This window comes from Hypanus sabinus (assembly GCF_030144855.1).
Source record: "Hypanus sabinus isolate sHypSab1 chromosome 24 unlocalized genomic scaffold, sHypSab1.hap1 SUPER_24_unloc_21, whole genome shotgun sequence".
In the NCBI taxonomy this organism is placed as follows: domain Eukaryota; kingdom Metazoa; phylum Chordata; class Chondrichthyes; order Myliobatiformes; family Dasyatidae; genus Hypanus; species Hypanus sabinus.
The window spans coordinates 385209-406349 of record NW_026778935.1 but is presented as its reverse complement, the minus strand read 5'-3'; the positions used below and the strand labels follow the sequence as shown (position 1 = coordinate 406349).

General features: G+C 54.6%; 2 protein-coding genes across 3 annotated transcripts in view; both read right to left on the bottom strand.

Moving 5' to 3' along the window:
• The window catches only part of LOC132385492 (tubulin beta-4B chain-like), a 41917-nt gene extending 27907 nt beyond the window's left edge, over window positions 1-14010 (bottom strand). Inside the window, exon 1 of the mRNA XM_059957601.1 lies at window positions 14002-14010. Within this exon, the coding sequence (XP_059813584.1) occupies window positions 14002-14010 (9 nt within the window). The remainder of the gene's footprint in view (window positions 1-14001) is intronic.
• Window positions 13511-21141, bottom strand: part of LOC132385493 (uncharacterized) — a 141893-nt gene continuing 134262 nt past the window's right edge. For both annotated transcript variants that reach the window (XM_059957603.1, XM_059957602.1), the window contains exons 3-5: window positions 19907-20227; window positions 16538-16810; window positions 13511-15825 (exon numbers count right to left, since the gene is read on the bottom strand). In XM_059957603.1, the coding sequence (XP_059813586.1) occupies window positions 15689-15825; window positions 16538-16810; window positions 19907-20227 (731 nt within the window). In that variant the 3' untranslated portion in view covers window positions 13511-15688. The remainder of the gene's footprint in view (window positions 15826-16537; window positions 16811-19906; window positions 20228-21141) is intronic.

The following is a 21141-nucleotide window of genomic DNA, read 5'->3' as shown; positions in this document are numbered from 1 at the left end:
GTGTCAGTCCCCAAACTAATCCCACTGTCCCATTCTCACCCCACAGTCCTGTGTCAGTCCCCAAACTAATCCCACTGCCCCATTCTCTCCTCACAGCCCTGTGTCAGTCCCCAAACTAATCCCACTGTCCCAGTCTCTCCCACAGCCCTGTGCCAGTCCCCAAACTAATCCCACTGCCCCATTCTCTCCCCACAGTCCTGTGTCAGTCCCCAAACTAATCCCACTGCCCCATTCTCTCCTCACAGCCCTGTGTCAGTCCCCAAACTAATCCCACTGTCCCACTCTCTCCCCACAGCCCTGTGTCAGTCCCCAAACTAATCCCACTGTCCCACTCTCTGCCTACAACCCTGTGTCAGTCCCCAAACTAATCCCACTGTCCCAGTATCTCCCTCAGCCCTGTGTCAGTCCCCAAACTAATCCCACTGCCCCATTCTCTCCCCACAGTCCTGTGTCAGTCCCCAAACTAATCCCACTGCCCCATTCTCTCCTCACAGCCCTGTGTCAGTCCCCAAACTAATCCCACTGTCCCAGTCTCTCCCACAGCCCTGTGTCAGTCCCCAAACTAATCCCACTGTCCCACTCTCCCCCCACAGCCCTGTGTCAGTCCCCAAACTAATCCCACTGTCCCACTCTCTCCCCACAGCCCTGTGTCAGTCCCCAAACTAATCCCACTGTCCCACTCTCTCCCCACAGCCCTGTGTCAGTCCCCAAACTAATCCCACTGTCCCACTCTCTCCCTACAACCCTGTCAGTCCCCAAACTAATCCCACTGTCCCCAGTCTCTCCCACAGCCCTGTGTCAGTCCCCAAACTAATCCCACTGCCCCATTCTCTCCTCACAGCCCTGTGTCAGTCCCCAAACTAATCCCACTGTCCCAGTCTCTCCCACAGCCCTGTGTCAGTCCCCAAACTAATCCAACTGCCCCATTCTCTCCCCACAGTCATGTGTCAGTCCCCAAACTAATCCCACTGCCCCATTCTCTCCTCACAGCCCTGTGTCAGTCCCCAAACTAATCCCACTGTTCCACTCTCTCCCCACAGCCCTGTGTCAGTCCCCAAACTAATCCCACTGTCCCACTCTCTGCCTACAACCCTGTGTCAGTCCCCAAACTAATCCCACTGTCCCAGTCTCTCCCACAGCCCTGTGTCAGTCCCCAAACTAATCCCACTGTCCCACTCTCTCCCCACAGCCCTGTGTCAGTCCCCAAACTAATCCCACTGTCGCACTCTCTCCCCACAGCCCTGTGTCAGTCCCCAAACTAATCCCACTGTCCCACTCTCTCCCCACAGCCCTGTGTCAGTCCCCAAACTAATCCCACTGTCCCACTCTCTCCCCACAGCCCTGTGTCAGTCCCCAAACTAATTCCTCTGTCCCACTCTCTTACCACAGCCTTGCCAGTCCCCAAACTAATCCCACTGTCCCACTCTCTCCCTACAACCCTGTGTCAGTCCCCAAACTAATCCCACTGTCCCCAGTGTCTCCCACAGCCCTGTGTCAGTCCCCAAACTAATCCCACTGCCCCATTCTCTCCTCACAGCCCTGTGTCAGTCCCCAAACTAATCCCACTGTCCCACTCTCTCCCACAGTCCTGTGTCAGTCCCCAAACTAATCCCACTGTCCCACTCTCCCCCCACAGCCCTGTGTCAGTCCCCAAACTAATCCCACTGTCCCAGTCTCTCCCACAGCCCTGTGTCAGTCCCCAAACTAATCCCACTGCCCCATTCTCTCCTCACAGCCCTGTGTCAGTCCCCAAACTAATCCCACTGTCCCAGTCTCTCCCACAGCCCTGTGTCAGTCCCCAAACTTATCCCACTGCCCCATTCTCTCCCCACAGTCCTGTGTCAGTCCCCAAACTAATCCCACTGTCCCATTCTCACCCCACAGTCCTGTGTCAGTCCCCAAACTAATCCCACTGCCCCATTCTCTCCTCACAGCCCTGTGTCAGTCCCCAAACTAATCCCACTGTCCCAGTCTCTCCCACAGCCCTGTGCCAGTCCCCAAACTAATCCCACTGCCCCATTCTCTCCCCACAGTCCTGTGTCAGTCCCCAAACTAATCCCACTGCCCCATTCTCTCCTCACAGCCCTGTGTCAGTCCCCAAACTAATCCCACTGTCCCACTCTCTCCCCACAGCCCTGTGTCAGTCCCCAAACTAATCCCACTGTCCCACTCTCTGCCTACAACCCTGTGTCAGTCCCCAAACTAATCCCACTGTCCCAGTATCTCCCTCAGCCCTGTGTCAGTCCCCAAACTAATCCCACTGCCCCATTCTCTCCCCACAGTCCTGTGTCAGTCCCCAAACTAATCCCACTGCCCCATTCTCTCCTCACAGCCCTGTGTCAGTCCCCAAACTAATCCCACTGTCCCAGTCTCTCCCACAGCCCTGTGTCAGTCCCCAAACTAATCCCACTGTCCCACTCTCCCCCCACAGCCCTGTGTCAGTCCCCAAACTAATCCCACTGTCCCACTCTCTCCCCACAGCCCTGTGTCAGTCCCCAAACTAATCCCACTGTCCCACTCTCTCCCCACAGCCCTGTGTCAGTCCCCAAACTAATCCCACTGTCCCACTCTCTCCCTACAACCCTGTCAGTCCCCAAACTAATCCCACTGTCCCCAGTCTCTCCCACAGCCCTGTGTCAGTCCCCAAACTAATCCCACTGCCCCATTCTCTCCTCACAGCCCTGTGTCAGTCCCCAAACTAATCCCACTGTCCCAGTCTCTCCCACAGCCCTGTGTCAGTCCCCAAACTAATCCCACTGCCCCATTCTCTCCCCACAGTCATGTGTCAGTCCCCAAACTAATCCCACTGCCCCATTCTCTCCTCACAGCCCTGTGTCAGTCCCCAAACTAATCCCACTGTTCCACTCTCTCCCCACAGCCCTGTGTCAGTCCCCAAACTAATCCCACTGTCCCACTCTCTGCCTACAACCCTGTGTCAGTCCCCAAACTAATCCCACTGTCCCAGTCTCTCCCACAGCCCTGTGTCAGTCCCCAAACTAATCCCACTGCCCCATTCTCTCCTCACAGCCCTGTGTCAGTCCCCAAACTAATCCCACTGTCCCAGTCCCTCCCACAGCCGTGTCAGTCCCCAAACTAATCCCACTGCCCCATTCTCTCCCCACAGTCCTGTGTCAGTCCCCAAACTAATCCCACTGCCCCATTCTCTCCTCACAGCCCTGTGTCAGTCCCCAAACTAATCCCACTGCCCCAGTCTCTCCCACAGCCCTGTGTCAGTCCCCAAACTAATCCCACTGTCCCACTCTCCCCCCACAGCCCTGTGTCAGTCCCCAAACTAATCCCACTGTCCCACTCTCTCCCCACAGCCCTGTGTCAGTCCCCAAACTAATCCCACTGTCCCACTCTCTCCCTACAACCCTGTGTCAGTCCCCAAACTAATCCCACTGTCCCAGTCTCTCCCACAGCCCTGTGTCAGTCCCCAAACTAATCCCACTGTCCCATTCTCTCCTCACAGCCCTGTGTCAGTCCCCAAACTAATCCCACTGTCCCACTCTCTCCCACAGTCCTGTGTCAGTCCCCAAACAAATCCCACTGTCCCTCTCTCTCCCACAGTCCTGTGTCTGTTCTCAAACTTATCCCACTGTCCCAGTCTCTCCCCACAGCCCTGTGTCAGTCCCCAAACTAATCCCACTGTCCCACCCCTCCCAACAGCCCCGTGTCAGTCCACAAACTAATCCCACTGTCCCACTCTCTCCCCACAGCCCTGTGTCAGTCCCCAAACTAATCCCACTGTCCCACTCTCTCACCACAGCCCTGTGTCAGTCCCCAAACTAATCCCTGTCCCACTCTCTCCCCACAGCCCTGTGTCAGTCCCCAAACTAATCCCACTGTCCCACTCTCTCCCCACAACCCTGTGTCAGTCCCCAAACTAATCCCACTGTCCCATTCTCTCCCCACAGCCCTGTGCCAGTCCCCAAACTAATCCCACTGTCCCACTCTCTCCCCACAGCCCTGTGTCAGTCCCCAAACTAATCCCTGTCCCACTCTCTCCCCACAGCCCTGTGTCAGTCCCCAAACTAATCCCACTGTCCCACTCTCTCCCCACAGCCCTGTGTCAGTCCCCAAACTAATCCCACTGTCCCACTCTCTCCCCACAGCCCTGTGTCAGTCCCCAAACTAATCCCACTGTCCCACTCTCTCCCCACAGCCCTGTGTCAGTCCCCAAACTAATTCCTCTGTCCCACTCTCTTACCACAGCCTTGCCAGTCCCCAAACTAATCCCACTGTCCCACTCTCTCCCTACAACCCTGTGTCAGTCCCCAAACTAATCCCACTGTCCCCCGCTCTCCCCACAGTCCTGTGTCAGTCCCCAAACGAATCCCACTCTCCCACTGTCTCCCCACAACCCTGTGTCAGTCCACAAACTAATCCCACTGGCCCACTCTCTGCCAGAGCCCTGTGTCAGTCCCCAAACAAATCCCACTGTCCCACTCTCTCCCCACTGCCCTGTGTCAGTCCCCAAACTAATCCCACTGTCCCACTCCTCCCAACAGCCCCGTGTCAGTCCACAAACTAATCCCACTGTCCCACTCTCTCCCCACAGCCCTGTGTCAGTCCCCAAACTAATCCCACTGTCCCACTCTCTCACCACAGCCCTCTGTCAGTCCCCAAACTAATCCCTGTCCCACTCTCTCCCCACAGCCCTGTGTCAGTCCCCAAACTAATCCCACTGTCCCACTCTCTCACCACAGCCCTGTGTCAGTCCCCAAACTAATCCCACTCTCCCACTCTCTCCCCACAACCCTGTGTCAGTCCCCAAACTAATCCCACTGTCCCATTCTCTCCCCACAGCCCTGTGCCAGTCCCCAAACTAATCCCACTGTCCCACTCTCTCCCCACAGCCCTGTGTCAGTCCCCAAACTAATCCTTGTCCCACTCTCTCCCCACAGCCCTGTGTCAGTCCCCAAACTAATCCCACTGTCCCACTCTCTCCCCACAGCCCTGTGTCAGTCCCCAAACTAATCCCACTGTCCCACTCTCTCCCCACAGCCCTGTGTCAGTCCCCAAACTAATCCCACTGTCCCACTCTCTCCCCACAGCCCTGTGTCAGTCCCCAAACTAATTCCTCTGTCCCACTCTCTTACCACAGCCTTGCCAGTCCCCAAACAAATCCCACTGTCCCACTCTCTCCCTACAACCCTGTGTCAGTCCCCAAACTAATCCCACTGTCCCCCGCTCTCCCCACAGTCCTGTGTCAGTCCCCAAACGAATCCCACTCTCCCACTGTCTCCCCACAACCCTGTGTCAGTCCACAAACTAATCCCACTGGCCCACTCTCTGCCAGAGCCCTGTGTCAGTCCCCAAACAAATCCCACTGTCCCAGTCTCTCCCCACTGCCCTGTGTCAGTCCCCAAACTAATCCCACTGTCCCACTCTCTCCCCACAGCCCTGCGTCAGTCCCCAAACTAACCCCACTGTCCCACTCTCTCCCCACAGCCCTGTGTCAGTCCCCAAACTAATCCCACTGTCCCAGTCTCTCCCACAGCCATGTGTCAGTCCCCAAACTAATCCCACTGTCCCAGTCTCTCCCACAGCCCTGTGCCAGTCCCCAAACTAATCCCACTGCCCCATTCTCTCCCCACAGTCCTGTGTCAGTCCCCAAACTAATCCCACTGCCCCATTCTCTCCTCACAGCCCTGTGTCAGTCCCCAAACTAATCCCACTGTCCCACTCTCTCCCCACAGCCCTGTGTCAGTCCCCAAACTAATCCCACTGTCCCACTCTCTGCCTACAACCCTGTGTCAGTCCCCAAACTAATCCCACTGTCCCAGTCTCTCCCACAGCCCTGTGTCAGTCCCCAAACTAATCCCACTGCCCCATTCTCTCCCCACAGTCCTGTGTCAGTCCCCAAACTAATCCCACTGCCCCATTCTCTCCTCACAGCCCTGTGTCAGTCCCCAAACTAATCCCACTGTCCCAGTCTCTCCCACAGCCCTGTGTCAGTCCCCAAACTAATCCCACTGTCCCACTCTCCCCCGACAGCCCTGTGTCAGTCCCCAAACTAATCCCACTGTCCCACTCTCTCCCCACAGCCCTGTGTCAGTCCCCAAACTAATCCCACTGTCCCACTCTCTCCCCACAGCCCTGTGTCAGTCCCCAAACTAATCCCACTGTCCCACTCTCTCCCTACAACCCTGTCAGTCCCCAAACTAATCCCACTGTCCCCAGTCTCTCCCACAGCCCTGTGTCAGTCCCCAAACTAATCCCACTGCCCCATTCTCTCCTCACAGCCCTGTGTCAGTCCCCAAACTAATCCCACTGTCCCAGTCTCTCCCACAGCCCTGTGTCAGTCCCCAAACTAATCCCACTGCCCCATTCTCTCCCCACAGTCATGTGTCAGTCCCCAAACTAATCCCACTGCCCCATTCTCTCCTCACAGCCCTGTGTCAGTCCCCAAACTAATCCCACTGTTCCACTCTCTCCCCACAGCCCTGTGTCAGTCCCCAAACTAATCCCACTGTCCCACTCTCTGCCTACAACCCTGTGTCAGTCCCCAAACTAATCCCACTGTCCCAGTCTCTCCCACAGCCCTGTGTCAGTCCCCAAACTAATCCCACTGCCCCATTCTCTCCTCACAGCCCTGTGTCAGTCCCCAAACTAATCCCACTGTCCCAGTCTCTCCCACAGCCGTGTCAGTCCCCAAACTAATCCCACTGCCCCATTCTCTCCCCACAGTCCTGTGTCAGTCCCCAAACTAATCCCACTGCCCCATTCTCTCCTCACAGCCCTGTGTCAGTCCCCAAACTAATCCCACTGCCCCAGTCTCTCCCACAGCCCTGTGTCAGTCCCCAAACTAATCCCACTGTCCCACTCTCCCCCCACAGCCCTGTGTCAGTCCCCAAACTAATCCCACTGTCCCACTCTCTCCCCACAGCCCTGTGTCAGTCCCCAAACTAATCCCACTGTCCCACTCTCTCCCTACAACCCTGTGTCAGTCCCCAAACTAATCCCACTGTCCCAGTCTCTCCCACAGCCCTGTGTCAGTCCCCAAACTAATCCCACTGCCCCATTCTCTCCTCACAGCCCTGTGTCAGTCCCCAAACTAATCCCACTGTCCCAGTCTCTCCCACAGCCCTGTGTCAGTCCCCAAACTAATCCCACTGTCCCATTCTCTCCTCACAGCCCTGTGTCAGTCCCCAAACTAATCCCACTGTCCCACTCTCTCCCACAGTCCTGTGTCAGTCCCCAAACAAATCCCACTGTCCCTCTCTCTCCCACAGTCCTGTGTCTGTTCTCAAACTTATCCCACTGTCCCAGTCTCTCCCCACAGCCCTGTGTCAGTCCCCAAACTAATCCCACTGTCCCACTCCTCCCAACAGCCCCGTGTCAGTCCACAAACTAATCCCACTGTCCCACTCTCTCCCCACAGCCCTGTGTCAGTCCCCAAACTAATCCCACTGTCCCACTCTCTCACCACAGCTCTGTGTCAGTCCCCAAACTAATCCCTGTCCCACTCTCTCCCCACAGCCCTGTGTCAGTCCCCAAACTAATCCCACTGTCCCACTCTCTCCCCACAACCCTGTGTCAGTCCCCAAACTAATCCCACTGTCCCATTCTCTCCCCACAGCCCTGTGCCAGTCCCCAAACTAATCCCACTGTCCCACTCTCTCCCCACAGCCCTGTGTCAGTCCCCAAACTAATCCCTGTCCCACTCTCTCCCCACAGCCCTGTGTCAGTCCCCAAACTAATCCCACTGTCCCACTCTCTCCCCACAGCCCTGTGTCAGTCCCCAAACTAATCCCACTGTCCCACTCTCTCCCCACAGCCCTGTGTCAGTCCCCAAACTAATCCCACTGTCCCACTCTCTCCCCACAGCCCTGTGTCAGTCCCCAAACTAATTCCTCTGTCCCACTCTCTTACCACAGCCTTGCCAGTCCCCAAACTAATCCCACTGTCCCACTCTCTCCCTACAACCCTGTGTCAGTCCCCAAACTAATCCCACTGTCCCCCGCTCTCCCCACAGTCCTGTGTCAGTCCCCAAACGAATCCCACTCTCCCACTGTCTCCCCACAACCCTGTGTCAGTCCACAAACTAATCCCACTGGCCCACTCTCTGCCAGAGCCCTGTGTCAGTCCCCAAACAAATCCCACTGTCCCACTCTCTCCCCACTGCCCTGTGTCAGTCCCCAAACTAATCCCACTGTCCCACTCTCTCACCACAGCCCTCTGTCAGTCCCCAAACTAATCCCTGTCCCACTCTCTCCCCACAGCCCTGTGTCAGTCCCCAAACTAATCCCACTGTCCCACTCTCTCACCACAGCCCTGTGTCAGTCCCGAAACTAATCCCACTCTCCCACTCTCTCCCCACAACCCTGTGTCAGTCCCCAAACTAATCCCACTGTCCCATTCTCTCCCCACAGCCCTGTGCCAGTCCCCAAACTAATCCCACTGTCCCACTCTCTCCCCACAGCCCTGTGTCAGTCCCCAAACTAATCCCTGTCCCACTCTCTCCCCACAGCCCTGTGTCAGTCCCCAAACTAATCCCACTGTCCCACTCTCTCCCCACAGCCCTGTGTCAGTCCCCAAACTAATCCCACTGTCCCACTCTCTCCCCACAGCCCTGTGTCAGTCCCCAAACTAATCCCACTGTCCCACTCTCTCCCCACAGCCCTGTGTCAGTCCCCAAACTAATTCCTCTGTCCCACTCTCTTACCACAGCCTTGCCAGTCCCCAAACTAATCCCACTGTCCCACTCTCTCCCTACAACCCTGTGTCAGTCCCCAAACTAATCCCACTGTCCCCCGCTCTCCCCACAGTCCTGTGTCAGTCCCCAAACGAATCCCACTCTCCCACTGTCTCCCCACAACCCTGTGTCAGTCCACAAACTAATCCCACTGGCCCACTCTCTGCCAGAGCCCTGTGTCAGTCCCCAAACAAATCCCACTGTCCCACTCTCTCCCCACTGCCCTGTGTCAGTCCCCAAACTAATCCCACTGTCCCACTCTCTCCCCACAGCCCTGCGTCAGTCCCCAAACTAACCCCACTGTCCCACTCTCTCCCCACAGCCCTGTGTCAGTCCCCAAACTAATCCCACTGTCCCACTCTCTCCCCACAGCCCTGTGTCAGTCCCCAAATTAATCCCACTGTCCCACTCTCTCCCTACAACCGTGTCAGTCCCCAAACTAATCCGACTGTCCCTCTCTCTCCCACAGCCCTGTGTCAGTCCCCAAACTAATTCCACTGTCCCACTCTCTCCTCACAACCCTGTGTCTGTCCCCAAACTAATCCCAGTCCCACTCTCTCCCTACAACCCTGTGTCGGTCCCCAAACTAATCCCACTGTCCCAGTCTCTCCCCACAGCCCTGTGTCAGTCCCCAAACTAATCCCACTGTCCCATTCTCTCCCCACAGCCCTGTGTCAGTCCACAAACTAATCCCACTGTCCCACTCCTCCCAACAGCCCCGTGTCCGTCCACAAACTAATCCCACTGTCCCACTCTCTCCCCACATCCCTGTGTCAGTCCCCAAACTAATCCCACTGCCCCATTCTCTCCCCACAGTCCTGTGTCAGTCCCCAAACTAATCCCACTGCCCCATTCTCTCCTCACAGCCCTGTGTCAGTCCCCAAACTAATCCCACTGTCCCAGTCTCTCCCACAGCCCTGTGCCAGTCCCCAAACTAATCCCACTGCCCCATTCTCTCCCCACAGTCCTGTGTCAGTCCCCAAACTAATCCCACTGCCCCATTCTCTCCTCACAGCCCTGTGTCAGTCCCCAAACTAATCCCACTGTCCCACTCTCTCCCCACAGCCCTGTGTCAGTCCCCAAACTAATCCCACTGTCCCACTCTCTGCCTACAACCCTGTGTCAGTCCCCAAACTAATCCCACTGTCCCAGTCTCTCCCACAGCCCTGTGTCAGTCCCCCAAACTAATCCCACTGCCCCATTCTCTCCCCACAGTCCTGTGTCAGTCCCCAAACTAATCCCACTGCCCCATTCTCTCCTCACAGCCCTGTGTCAGTCCCCAAACTAATCCCACTGTCCCAGTCTCTCCCACAGCCCTGTGTCAGTCCCCAAACTAATCCCACTGTCCCACTCTCCCCCCACAGCCCTGTGTCAGTCCCCAAACTAATCCCACTGTCCCACTCTCTCCCCACAGCCCTGTGTCAGTCCCCAAACTAATCCCACTGCCCCACTCTCTCCTCACAGCCCTGTGTCAGTCCCCAAACTAATCCCACTGTCCCACTCTCTCCCCACAGCCCTGTGTCAGTCCCCAAACTAATCCCACTGTCCCACTCTCTGCCTACAACCCTGTGTCAGTCCCCAAACTAATCCCACTGTCCCAGTCTCTCCCACAGCCCTGTGTCAGTCCCCAAACTAATCCCACTGCCCCATTCTCTCCCCACAGTCCTGTGTCAGTCCCCAAACTAATCCCACTGCCCCATTCTCTCCTCACAGCCCTGTGTCAGTCCCCAAACTAATCCCACTGTCCCAGTCTCTCCCACAGCCCTGTGTCAGTCCCCAAACTAATCCCACTGTCCCACTCTCCCCCCACAGCCCTGTGTCAGTCCCCAAACTAATCCCACTGTCCCACTCTCTCCCCACAGCCCTGTGTCAGTCCCCAAACTAATCCCACTGTCCCACTCTCTCCCTACAACCCTGTCAGTCCCCAAACTAATCCCACTGTCCCCAGTCTCTCCCACAGCCCTGTGTCAGTCCCCAAACTAATCCCACTGCCCCATTCTCTCCTCACAGCCCTGTGTCAGTCCCCAAACTAATCCCACTGTCCCAGTCTCTCCCACAGCCCTGTGTCAGTCCCCAAACTAATCCCACTGCCCCATTCTCTCCTCACAGCCCTGTGTCAGTCCCCAAACTAATCCCACTGTCCCAGTCTCTCCCACAGCCCTGTGTCAGTCCCCAAACTTATCCCACTGCCCCATTCTCTCCCCACAGTCCTGTGTCAGTCCCCAAACTAATCCCACTGTCCCATTCTCACCCCACAGTCCTGTGTCAGTCCCCAAACTAATCCCACTGCCCCATTCTCTCCTCACAGCCCTGTGTCAGTTCCCAAACTAATCCCACTGTCCCAGTCTCTCCCACAGCCCTGTGTCAGTCCCCAAACTAATCCCACTGCACCATTCTCTCCCCACAGTCCTGTGTCAGTCCCCAAACTAATCCCACTGCCCCATTCTCTCCTCACAGCCCTGTGTCAGTCCCCAAACTAATCCCACTGTCCCACTCTCTCCCCACAGCCCTGTGTCAGTCCCCAAACTAATCCCACTGTCCCACTCTCTGCCTACAACCCTGTGTCAGTCCCCAAACTAATCCCACTGTCCCAGTCTCTCCCACAGCCCTGTGTCAGTCCCCAAACTAATCCCACTGCCCCATTCTCTCCCCACAGTCCTGTGTCAGTCCCCAAACTAATCCCACTGCCCCATTCTCTCCTCACAGCCCTGTGTCAGTCCCCAAACTAATCCCACTGTCCCAGTCTCTCCCACAGCCCTGTGTCAGTCCCCAAACTAATCCCACTGTCCCACTCTCCCCCCACAGCCCTGTGTCAGTCCCCAAACTAATCCCACTGTCCCACTCTCTCCCCACAGCCCTGTGTCAGTCCCCAAACTAATCCCACTGTCCCACTCTCTCCCTACAACCCTGTCAGTCCCCAAACTAATCCCACTGTCCCCAGTCTCTCCCACAGCCCTGTGTCAGTCCCCAAACTAATCCCACTGCCCCATTCTCTCCTCACAGCCCTGTGTCAGTCCCCAAACTAATCCCACTGTCCCAGTCTCTCCCACAGCCCTGTGTCAGTCCCCAAACTAATCCCACTGCCCCATTCTCTCCTCACAGCCCTGTGTCAGTCCCCAAACTAATCCCACTGTCCCAGTCTCTCCCACAGCCCTGTGTCAGTCCCCAAACTTATCCCACTGCCCCATTCTCTCCCCACAGTCCTGTGTCAGTCCCCAAACTAATCCCACTGTCCCATTCTCACCCCACAGTCCTGTGTCAGTCCCCAAACTAATCCCACTGCCCCATTCTCTCCTCACAGCCCTGTGTCAGTTCCCAAACTAATCCCACTGTCCCAGTCTCTCCCACAGCCCTGTGTCAGTCCCCAAACTAATCCCACTGCACCATTCTCTCCCCACAGTCCTGTGTCAGTCCCCAAACTAATCCCACTGCCCCATTCTCTCCTCACAGCCCTGTGTCAGTCCCCAAACTAATCCCACTGTCCCACTCTCTCCCCACAGCCCTGTGTCAGTCCCCAAACTAATCCCACTGTCCCACTCTCTGCCTACAACCCTGTGTCAGTCCCCAAACTAATCCCACTGTCCCAGTCTCTCCCACAGCCCTGTGTCAGTCCCCAAACTAATCCCACTGCCCCATTCTCTCCCCACAGTCCTGTGTCAGTCCCCAAACTAATCCCACTGCCCCATTCTCTCCTCACAGCCCTGTGTCAGTCCCCAAACTAATCCCACTGTCCCAGTCTCTCCCATAGCCCTGTGTCAGTCCCCAAACTAATCCCACTGTCCCACTCTCCCCCCACAGCCCTGTGTCAGTCCCCAAACTAATCCCACTGTCCCACTCTCTCCCCACAGCCCTGTGTCAGTCCCCAAACTAATCCCACTGTCCCACTCTCTCCCTACAACCCTGTCAGTCCCCAAACTAATCCCACTGTCCCCAGTCTCTCCCACAGCCCTGTGTCAGTCCCCAAACTAATCCCACTGCCCCATTCTCTCCTCACAGCCCTGTGTCAGTCCCCAAACTAATCCCACTGTCCCAGTCTCTCCCACAGCCCTGTGTCAGTCCCCAAACTAATCCCACTGCCCCATTCTCTCCTCACAGCCCTGTGTCAGTCCCCAAACTAATCCCACTGTCCCAGTCTCTCCCACAGCCCTGTGTCAGTCCCCAAACTAATCCCACTGCCCCATTCTCTCCCCACAGTCCTGTGTCAGTCCCCAAACTAATCCCACTGTCCCATTCTCACCCCACAGTCCTGTGTCAGTCCCCAAACTAATCCCACTGCCCCATTCTCTCCTCACAGCCCTGTGTCAGTCCCCGTGTCAGTCCCCAAACTAATCCCACTGTCCCAGTCTCTTCCAGAGCCCTGTGTCAGTCCCCAAACTAATCCCATTGTCCCACTCTCTCCCTACAACCGTGTCAGTCCCCAAATTAATCCCACTGTAAGGAAGGAATTGAATTTGTTTCCTCAGAGATATGCACTAAAAGCGATTTTTGAGGACGGTCAGACATGGTAATGGCTGATTCTCTCCTCATGCGTCAATGTTTTGTCTCGTACAACTCGTATCGAGATTAGATAGTGGTGAAGAATGCTTTCCTCTTTACTCACTTGTTCCGTTTCTAAATTGTGTGTGTCCACTCTGAATGCCCTGGCAGATAAAAGGGGGTCTGCAATGGGGTAAAAAGGGAAAGTGTCTCCTGAGCTTCGTCACAAATCGTGCCAAGAGTTAGAGTGAGAGAGACATGGAGTTGGGGAGTGCGGGAGAAAGAGAGAGAGAGGTGGAGAGAGGGGGGACAGGGAGTGTGTGAGGGAGGGAGGGGGAAAAGGACAGAGTGAGAATATAAATATCTGCTTGAAGGAGTTTCTGGTTCCCTCCAGAATTCTACAATCAGCTCATGAAACAGATGATAAGGATTATTTTGTTTTTTAACTGCTTTTAATTTTTTGTTTTTCTTTCTGTATCCATCTTTTGTGAATACATAGTGACCGTTTTTTAGGTACAGGAGTCATGCTTGAACTTTTCCATCCAGCTGCCCCCCCGCAGTCCTGACGAAGAGTGTAGGCCTGAAATGTCAACTGGTCACTCTTTTCCAGAAATGCTGCTGGACTTGCCAAGCTCTCCAGCACTGCGTTGCTGTAGAGATGTCGTGCTGACCTTTTAACCTACTCCACGATCAATCTAACCGTTCCCTCCTACACATAACCCCCCCCATGGTTTTCTATCATCCCTGTGTCCCTGGTGTACCTGGCTCTACCACCTCCCCTGGAACGAGTTCTGCACACTCTCCACTCCGTGGAGAAAACCTACCTCTGTCATCACTTTAAAATTACCCCCTCCCCCCCACCGCACTGGCTATCTTGCCCTGGGATAGTGCCTCAGGCTGTCCACTCAACGCATGCCTCTTATCATCCTGTACCCCTCTAGCAAGTTACCTCTCACTCCCCTCTGCTCCAAAGAGAAAAGCCCCAGCTTGCTCAAGCTTTCTCATTTCACACCCTCTCTAATCCAGACAGCATCCTGGTAAACCTCCCCTGTGCCGTCGAAAGCTCCCACATCCTCCCTGTAATGAGGCGACACAACAGGGTTGTGATCAGGGTTTTCTCGAGCTGCAACATCACCTCCTGGCTCCGGAGCTCAATCCCTTGATTAATGAAAGCCAGCACACCCCATCGACACGCACAGACCTCAAAAATACCCCCAACATATCTCACCCACCTCTGCACTAGCATGCTAGAGTCACTGACGATGTCCGAATGATCCCAAATTCAGTGCAGACTGTCTGTACCGATCGGCTGGTTGATAACAAGTTGATAGGCTAGGAGGAACAGTGATCACAATATGAAAGAACTTAGCATGAAGTTATACTGCAACAGGACATGATGGTGAGAAGTTACAGAAGATTTGCTTGGCTGCACAGAGTACTGAAGCAGTGGGGACTCTGTAATAATCTTGTTAAAACTCAAGTGTAAGAGTGATTATAACTTGATGGAACTTAACACTGTAACTACAGACACCTCTCAGTCTCCACCCAGCTCGTTCCAGATTCACCACAGCAGCCTATTCAACCCCAGTTCTCTTCGCTCATCCAGCCAGCTGGTCTCAACTCATTGCTCGAGCCTTCAGCTCCCTTCCTAAATTTCACCTTGCTGCCTGTTGTGTTCAGTTTCTCTTCTCTTTCATTTGGTGCCCTCTCATAGTTTATTATTTTGTGGTTGCTTATTAAAGTTATTGATTTTGCTAAATCATCTCCACCGCCATGATTTTGGACCGAGCCTCCTCTACATTTCCTGACAAACATTGAGTTACACTCTCGCATTAGCGGCACCCTCCAAGAGGACCATGACTTTGTTGCGATTCGCAGACTTGCACGCCTCATGACTGGAGTTAGGTCTTTACACTTTGGCTCTTGGTAGAGACGCCCGTGCCAAACAGGTCAAAGGTCGTAGTACTCCACTGGTCCTGCGGGCCTAAAGTTCAGCTCAGGACAGACTGGCTAGAGAAAACAAAACAGCAATGAAAAACCCTTCTGAATGGACAAGGACGAGGCAGAGATGGAGGACGTTGAATGTCAGTGGACAGTAAGTTTAACAAAACGTTAATTTGCATAATTACAAGACGCCTGTGTTTGGAGGGTCTGCTCTCCAGCTCCGAGATCCCACGATCACCCAGTCTCGGAGAAGAGTGATCACAACATGACAGAACTCGACGGACCATTACGTCAGTAGATTATAAAGCACTTGTTAACACAACTTTAACAGGATCTTTTTTTCAAAGTTGGAGACACAGCACAGTAACAGCCCACAACCTCCGCGACCATCGTCTCTGAAACGTGGGAGGAACCCGGAGCATCCGGACGAAACCCACGCGGCCACAGGGAGATCATACAGCCAGTGGCAGGAATTAACCCCAGGTCACTGCTGCTGTACACTAATTGATAGGCTACAGTGTGTTTCTATATTCCTGTTGTCTGAGCGGGGAAGACCGGTCACAATGGTCAGGAGGGCCTGGACAAGCCCGTTGAGCCGTGAAATCCCGTCTCGGTGATGGTCCGCTCCGGCAGCCCTGTCGACAGCTGCCTGCTCCCACTGGACGTCCCGACACCAACTCGCAGGCAGGGATTAGTCTCCAGCTCTTTGGGGAACAAAAGAGAGGGTTCAGTGGCTGTGAGAGGAGGTGAAGCAGGCTGCCCTCCCTCCCGTGCCCAAGCTCAGTGTGATGTATCGCAAATGATCCTCCCACCGAGTGTTGGAAATTGAGAGGAGAACCATGCAGTGTTGGGAACTGATAGGGGGAAGCACAAATGGGTCTCCCACCGAGTGCTGGATATTGAGAGGAGAACCATGCAGTGTTGGGAATTGATAGGGGGAAGCACAAATGGGCCTCCCCGAGTGGCATCCCAATACCAGGACTGAGATGCATGGTACTGCACCAGGGAGATCTCGATGAACACTGATCGGCCCTCCTACCGCAGAGGATTGAGGGAATGCCAAACAACAGAGTGGCTCACTGGGGCGAGAGAAGCTGAACACATTTCACAGTGTGGGAAAATCAAGAGGGAAACCCCAAACACAAGTCCCAGCATCGGACACCGACACCAGGGTGATATAACGAGAGGGAAACAACGTTCAGGAAGGCAATTCGAGAGCGGTGCCTCTCACTGGGGTATATCACCAGGGGAACTGCTCTCTGTGTAGAAACCCTAAACAGCAGCCCCCGTGCGGTTGTTCAGATGGGGACACAGACTGGCCCTCCCGGTGTGGTATATCAAGAAGATAATACCCTGACAGTGTGGCACGTGAAGAGGGAAACCGTGAACTACAGGTGGTGCGATCTGTTCACTCACCGGCAAGCACACCGCAGCCAGGCACCGAACGCGGGAAGAGGCGAGCCTGGACCCCCAGCCCGCGGACAGAGACCGCGCTGCCCATGGCTCCCAGCAGGGCACTGAGGCTGGGATGCCCCTCCACAGCCAGGCCCCGCTGATAGGCCTCGCGGTATGCTTGGCGCAGCTGGAAAGTGCTGAGTCCAGCGGGATGCTGCGCCAGAAGCAGGGACACTCTCTCCAGGAGACTTTCAGTGACCTGTGTGGATGGAGCTGGCTGTGGAGGCGAGGGATCTGCAGAGGAAACGGGATCACCATTATCACACAGTGAAAATCTTGTGTTCATACAGATCAGATCATTACACAGAGCATCGAGGTAGAACAAGGGAAAACAATAACAGAAAGCAGAATCAAGTGTTACACTTACAGAGAAAGGGCAGTGCAGGCAGACAACAAGGTGCAAGGGTCACGACGAGGTAGATCGTGAGGTCAAGAGTCCGTCTTATCGTACTGGGGGACCGTTCGATAGTCTGATAACAGCGGGGTAGAAGCTGTCTTATCATACTGGGGGACCGTTCAATAGTCTGATAACAGCGGGGTAGAAGCTGTCTTATCGTACTGGGGGACCGTTCAATAGTCTGGTAACAGCGGGGTAGAAGCTGTCTTATCGTACTGGGGGACCGTTCAATAGTCTGGTAACAGCGGGGTAGAAGCTGTCTTATCGTACTGGGGGACCGTTCAATAGTCTGGTAACAGCGGGGTAGAAGCTGTCGTATCGTACTGGGGGACCGTTCAATAGTCTGATAACAGCGGGGTAGAAGCTGTCTTATCGTACTGGGGGACCGTTCAATAGTCTGATAACAGCGGGGTAGAAGCTGTCTTATCGTACTGGGGGACCGTTCAATAGTCTGATAACAGCGGGGTAGAAACTGTCTTATCGTACTGGGGGACCGTTCAATAGTCTGATAACAGCGGGGTAGAAGCTGTCTTATCGTACTGGGGGACCGTTCAATAGTCTGATAACAGCGGGGTAGAAGCTGTCTTATCATACTGGGGGACCGTTCAATAGTCTGATAACAGCGGGGTAGAAGCTGTCTTATCATACTGGGGGACCGTTCAATAGTCTGATAACAGCGGGGTAGAAGCTGTCCTCGAGCCTGGTGGGACCATTCAATAGTCTGATAACAGCGGGGTAGAAGCTGTCTTATCGTACTGGGGGACCGTTCTATAGTCTGATAACAGCGGGGTAGAAGCTGTCCTCGAGCCTGGTGGGGCCGTTCAATAGTCTGATAGCAGCGGGGTAGAAGCTGTCCTCGAGCCTGGTGGGACCATTCAATAGTCTGATAGCAGCGGGGTAGAAGCTGTCTTATCGTACTGGGGGACCATTCAATAGTCTGATAGCAGCGGGGTAGAAGCTGTCTTATCGTACTGGGGGACCATTCAATAGTCTGATAGCAGCGGGGTAGAAGCTGTCTTATCGTACTGGGGGACCGTTCAATAGTCTGATAACAGCGGGGTAGAAGCTGTCTTATCGTACTGGGGGACCATTCAATAGTCTGATAACAGCGGGGTAGAAACTGTCTTATCGTACTGGGGACCGTTCAATAGTCTGATAACAGCGGGGTAGAAGCTGTCCTCGAGCCTGGTGGGACCGTTTAATAGTCTGATAACAGCGGGGTAGAAGCTGTCCTCGAGCCTGGTGGGACCGTTCAATAGTCTGATAACAGCGGGGTAGAAGCTGTCCTCGAGCCTGGTGGGACCGTTTAATAGTCTGATAACAGCGGGGTAGAAGCTGTCCTCGAGCCTGGTGGGACCGTTCAATAGTCTGATAACAGCGGGGTAGAAGCTGTCCTCGAGCCTGGTGGGACCGTTTAATAGTCTGATAACAGCGGGGTAGAAGCTGTCCTCGAGCCTGGTGGGACCGTTCAATAGTCTGATAACAGCGGGGTAGAAGCTGTCTTATCGTAGTGGGGGACCGTTCAATAGTCTGATAACAGCGGGGTAGAAGCTGTCTTATCGTACTGGGGGACCGTTCATTAGTCTGATAACAGCGGGGTAGAAGCTGTCTTATCGTACTGGTGGACCATTCAATAGTCTGATAACAGCGGGGTAGAAGCTGTCTTATCGTACTGGGGGACCGTTCAATAGTCTGATAACAGCGGGGTAGAAGCTGTCTTATCGTACTGGGGGACCGTTCAATAGTCTGATAACAGCGGGGTAGAAGCTGTCCTCGAGCCTGGTGGGACGTGCTTTCAGGCTTTTGTATCTTCTGCCCGATGGGGGTGGGGGGGGGAGGTGGCCTGAGGGACGTCTGCGTCTGGAACACCACAAGTGGTGGAGGTGAGGAGAGAGGCAACGTCTCAAAGTCATTCTGACAGGCCCTGTACATGAGTGAGGATATACATTTATTCTGTTTTGATGTTTGTTCGAATCATTTAAATTTTTTTAATGCACCTTATTTAATTTTTGTAAACATTTGAATAATGTTTACTTCTTCACACAGTTTAAATGGATCTCAAAATCTCATGAATACTCTTTTGAATAGTTTAAAGGACAACACAATGCAATTTAAATAAATTTGAGAAGTCTTTTGGACAGCACAGTACAATACTGGCTATTCAGCCCATCATGTTGTGCTGGCCCTTGAACTTATTCCAAGGTCAATCTAACCCTCCATTTTTCTATCATCCATCTGCCCGCCATCTCCTCTGGCAGTGTGTTCCACACACCCACCACAAAAAACATCTATTTCTGATATATTCATTCCTCCGATCACCATAGAATTATGCTCCCTCATAGATACCGTTCCGTCCTGGGAATAATTCCCTGACTGTCCACTCGATCTCTGCCTCTATCGTCACCTCTCACCCTCCTTCACCCCGGCTCACTCAGACTTTCCTCATCAGACACGCTGTCTAATGCAGGCAGTGTCCTGGTAAATCTCCTCTGCACCCTCCACATCCTTCCTAAAATGAGGGGACCAGAAATGAATACAATACTCCAAGTGTGGTCTAACCAGGATTTTATCGGCTCTTGAATTCAATCCCTCGAGTAATGAAAGCCAATACACCACGCGTCTTCGTAACAACCCGACCAACTTTGCAGGACTATGGACAAGGGCCTCAAGTTCCCTCTACACCCCCACACTGCCAAGACCACACTTTCCCGGGCTGAACTCTATCTGCCACATGTCAGCCCAGCTTTGCATCCTGTCAATGTCCTTGTAACCCATGACAACCTTCTGCAGCATCCACAACTCGAGCAACCTTCGGGTCATCTGTAAATGAATCGATGAGGCAGGTAGATACGCTATTTAGACAGCTAAGTATGGGTGAGCTGTTGAGGGATCAGGTCCAAACAAGGGCAAGAGGGAACAGCTCAGTAAGATACCTGGTGCAGCATGAGGCCGAAGGGCCGAAGGGTGACTCTCAGTGAGTGATGGCCCAGGCTGAGCTGCCCCATCAAACCTGGCACCGGCCCGCAGGCGGATTACACCGCCACTGTGACCAGACACCATCTCCACCTCCGGGACACGGGCTAGCAGCTCAGCAAGCGACCCGTAACGGTTCTCCGAAAGGAAATCCGAGAACTCCTGGTGCAGCTGTCGGAGGCAGAGGGTGTCCAGCTTACAGGGATGGAGGCCGTCACGGTATCCCGGAGACTTCAGGACTGACAACAGCCACTTCTGAACCGGACAATCGGGTAACAAACCTGCCGGAGAAAGGAGATCAGACGTAGTGTGAGGCTCCCTCCACACTGTCCCATCACAGACTCCCACGGTCAGACACAGAGTGAATCTCCCTCGACACCGTCCCATCACACACTCCCGGGGTCAGACACAGAGTGAATCTCCCTCCGCACCGTCCCATCACACACTCCCTCCACACCGTCCCATCACACACCCCCGGGGTCAGACACAGAGTGAATCTCCCTCCACACCGTCCCATCACACACTCCCTCCACACCATCCCATCACACACCCCCGGGGTCAGACACAGAGTGAATCTCCCTCCACACTGTCCCATTACACACTCCTGGGGTCAGACAGAGTGAATCACCCTCCACACCGTCCCATTACACACTCCTGGGGTCAGACACAGTAAATCTCCCTCCACACTGTCCCATCGCACACCCCCGGGGTCAGACACAGAGTGAATCTCCCTCAACACCGTCCCATCACACACTCCCTGGGTCAGACACAGAGTGAATCTCCCTCCACACTGTCCCATCACAGACTCCCAGGGTCACACACAGAGTGAATCTCCCACCACACTGTCCCATCACACACCCCTGGGGTCAGACACAGAGTGAATCTCCCTCCACACCGTCCCATCACACACTCCCTCCACACAGTCCCATCACACACTCCCGGGGTCAGACACAGAGTGAATCTACCTCCACACCGTCCCATCAAACACTCCCGGGGTCAGACACAGTAAATCTCCCTCCACCTCATCCCATCACACACTCCCGGGGTCAGACACAGTAAATCTCCATCCACATCATCCCATCACACACTCCAGGGGTCAGACACAAAGTGAATCTCCCCCCACACCGTCCCATCACACTCACCCGGGGTCAGACACAGTAAATCTCCCTCCACACCGTCCCATCACACACTCCCG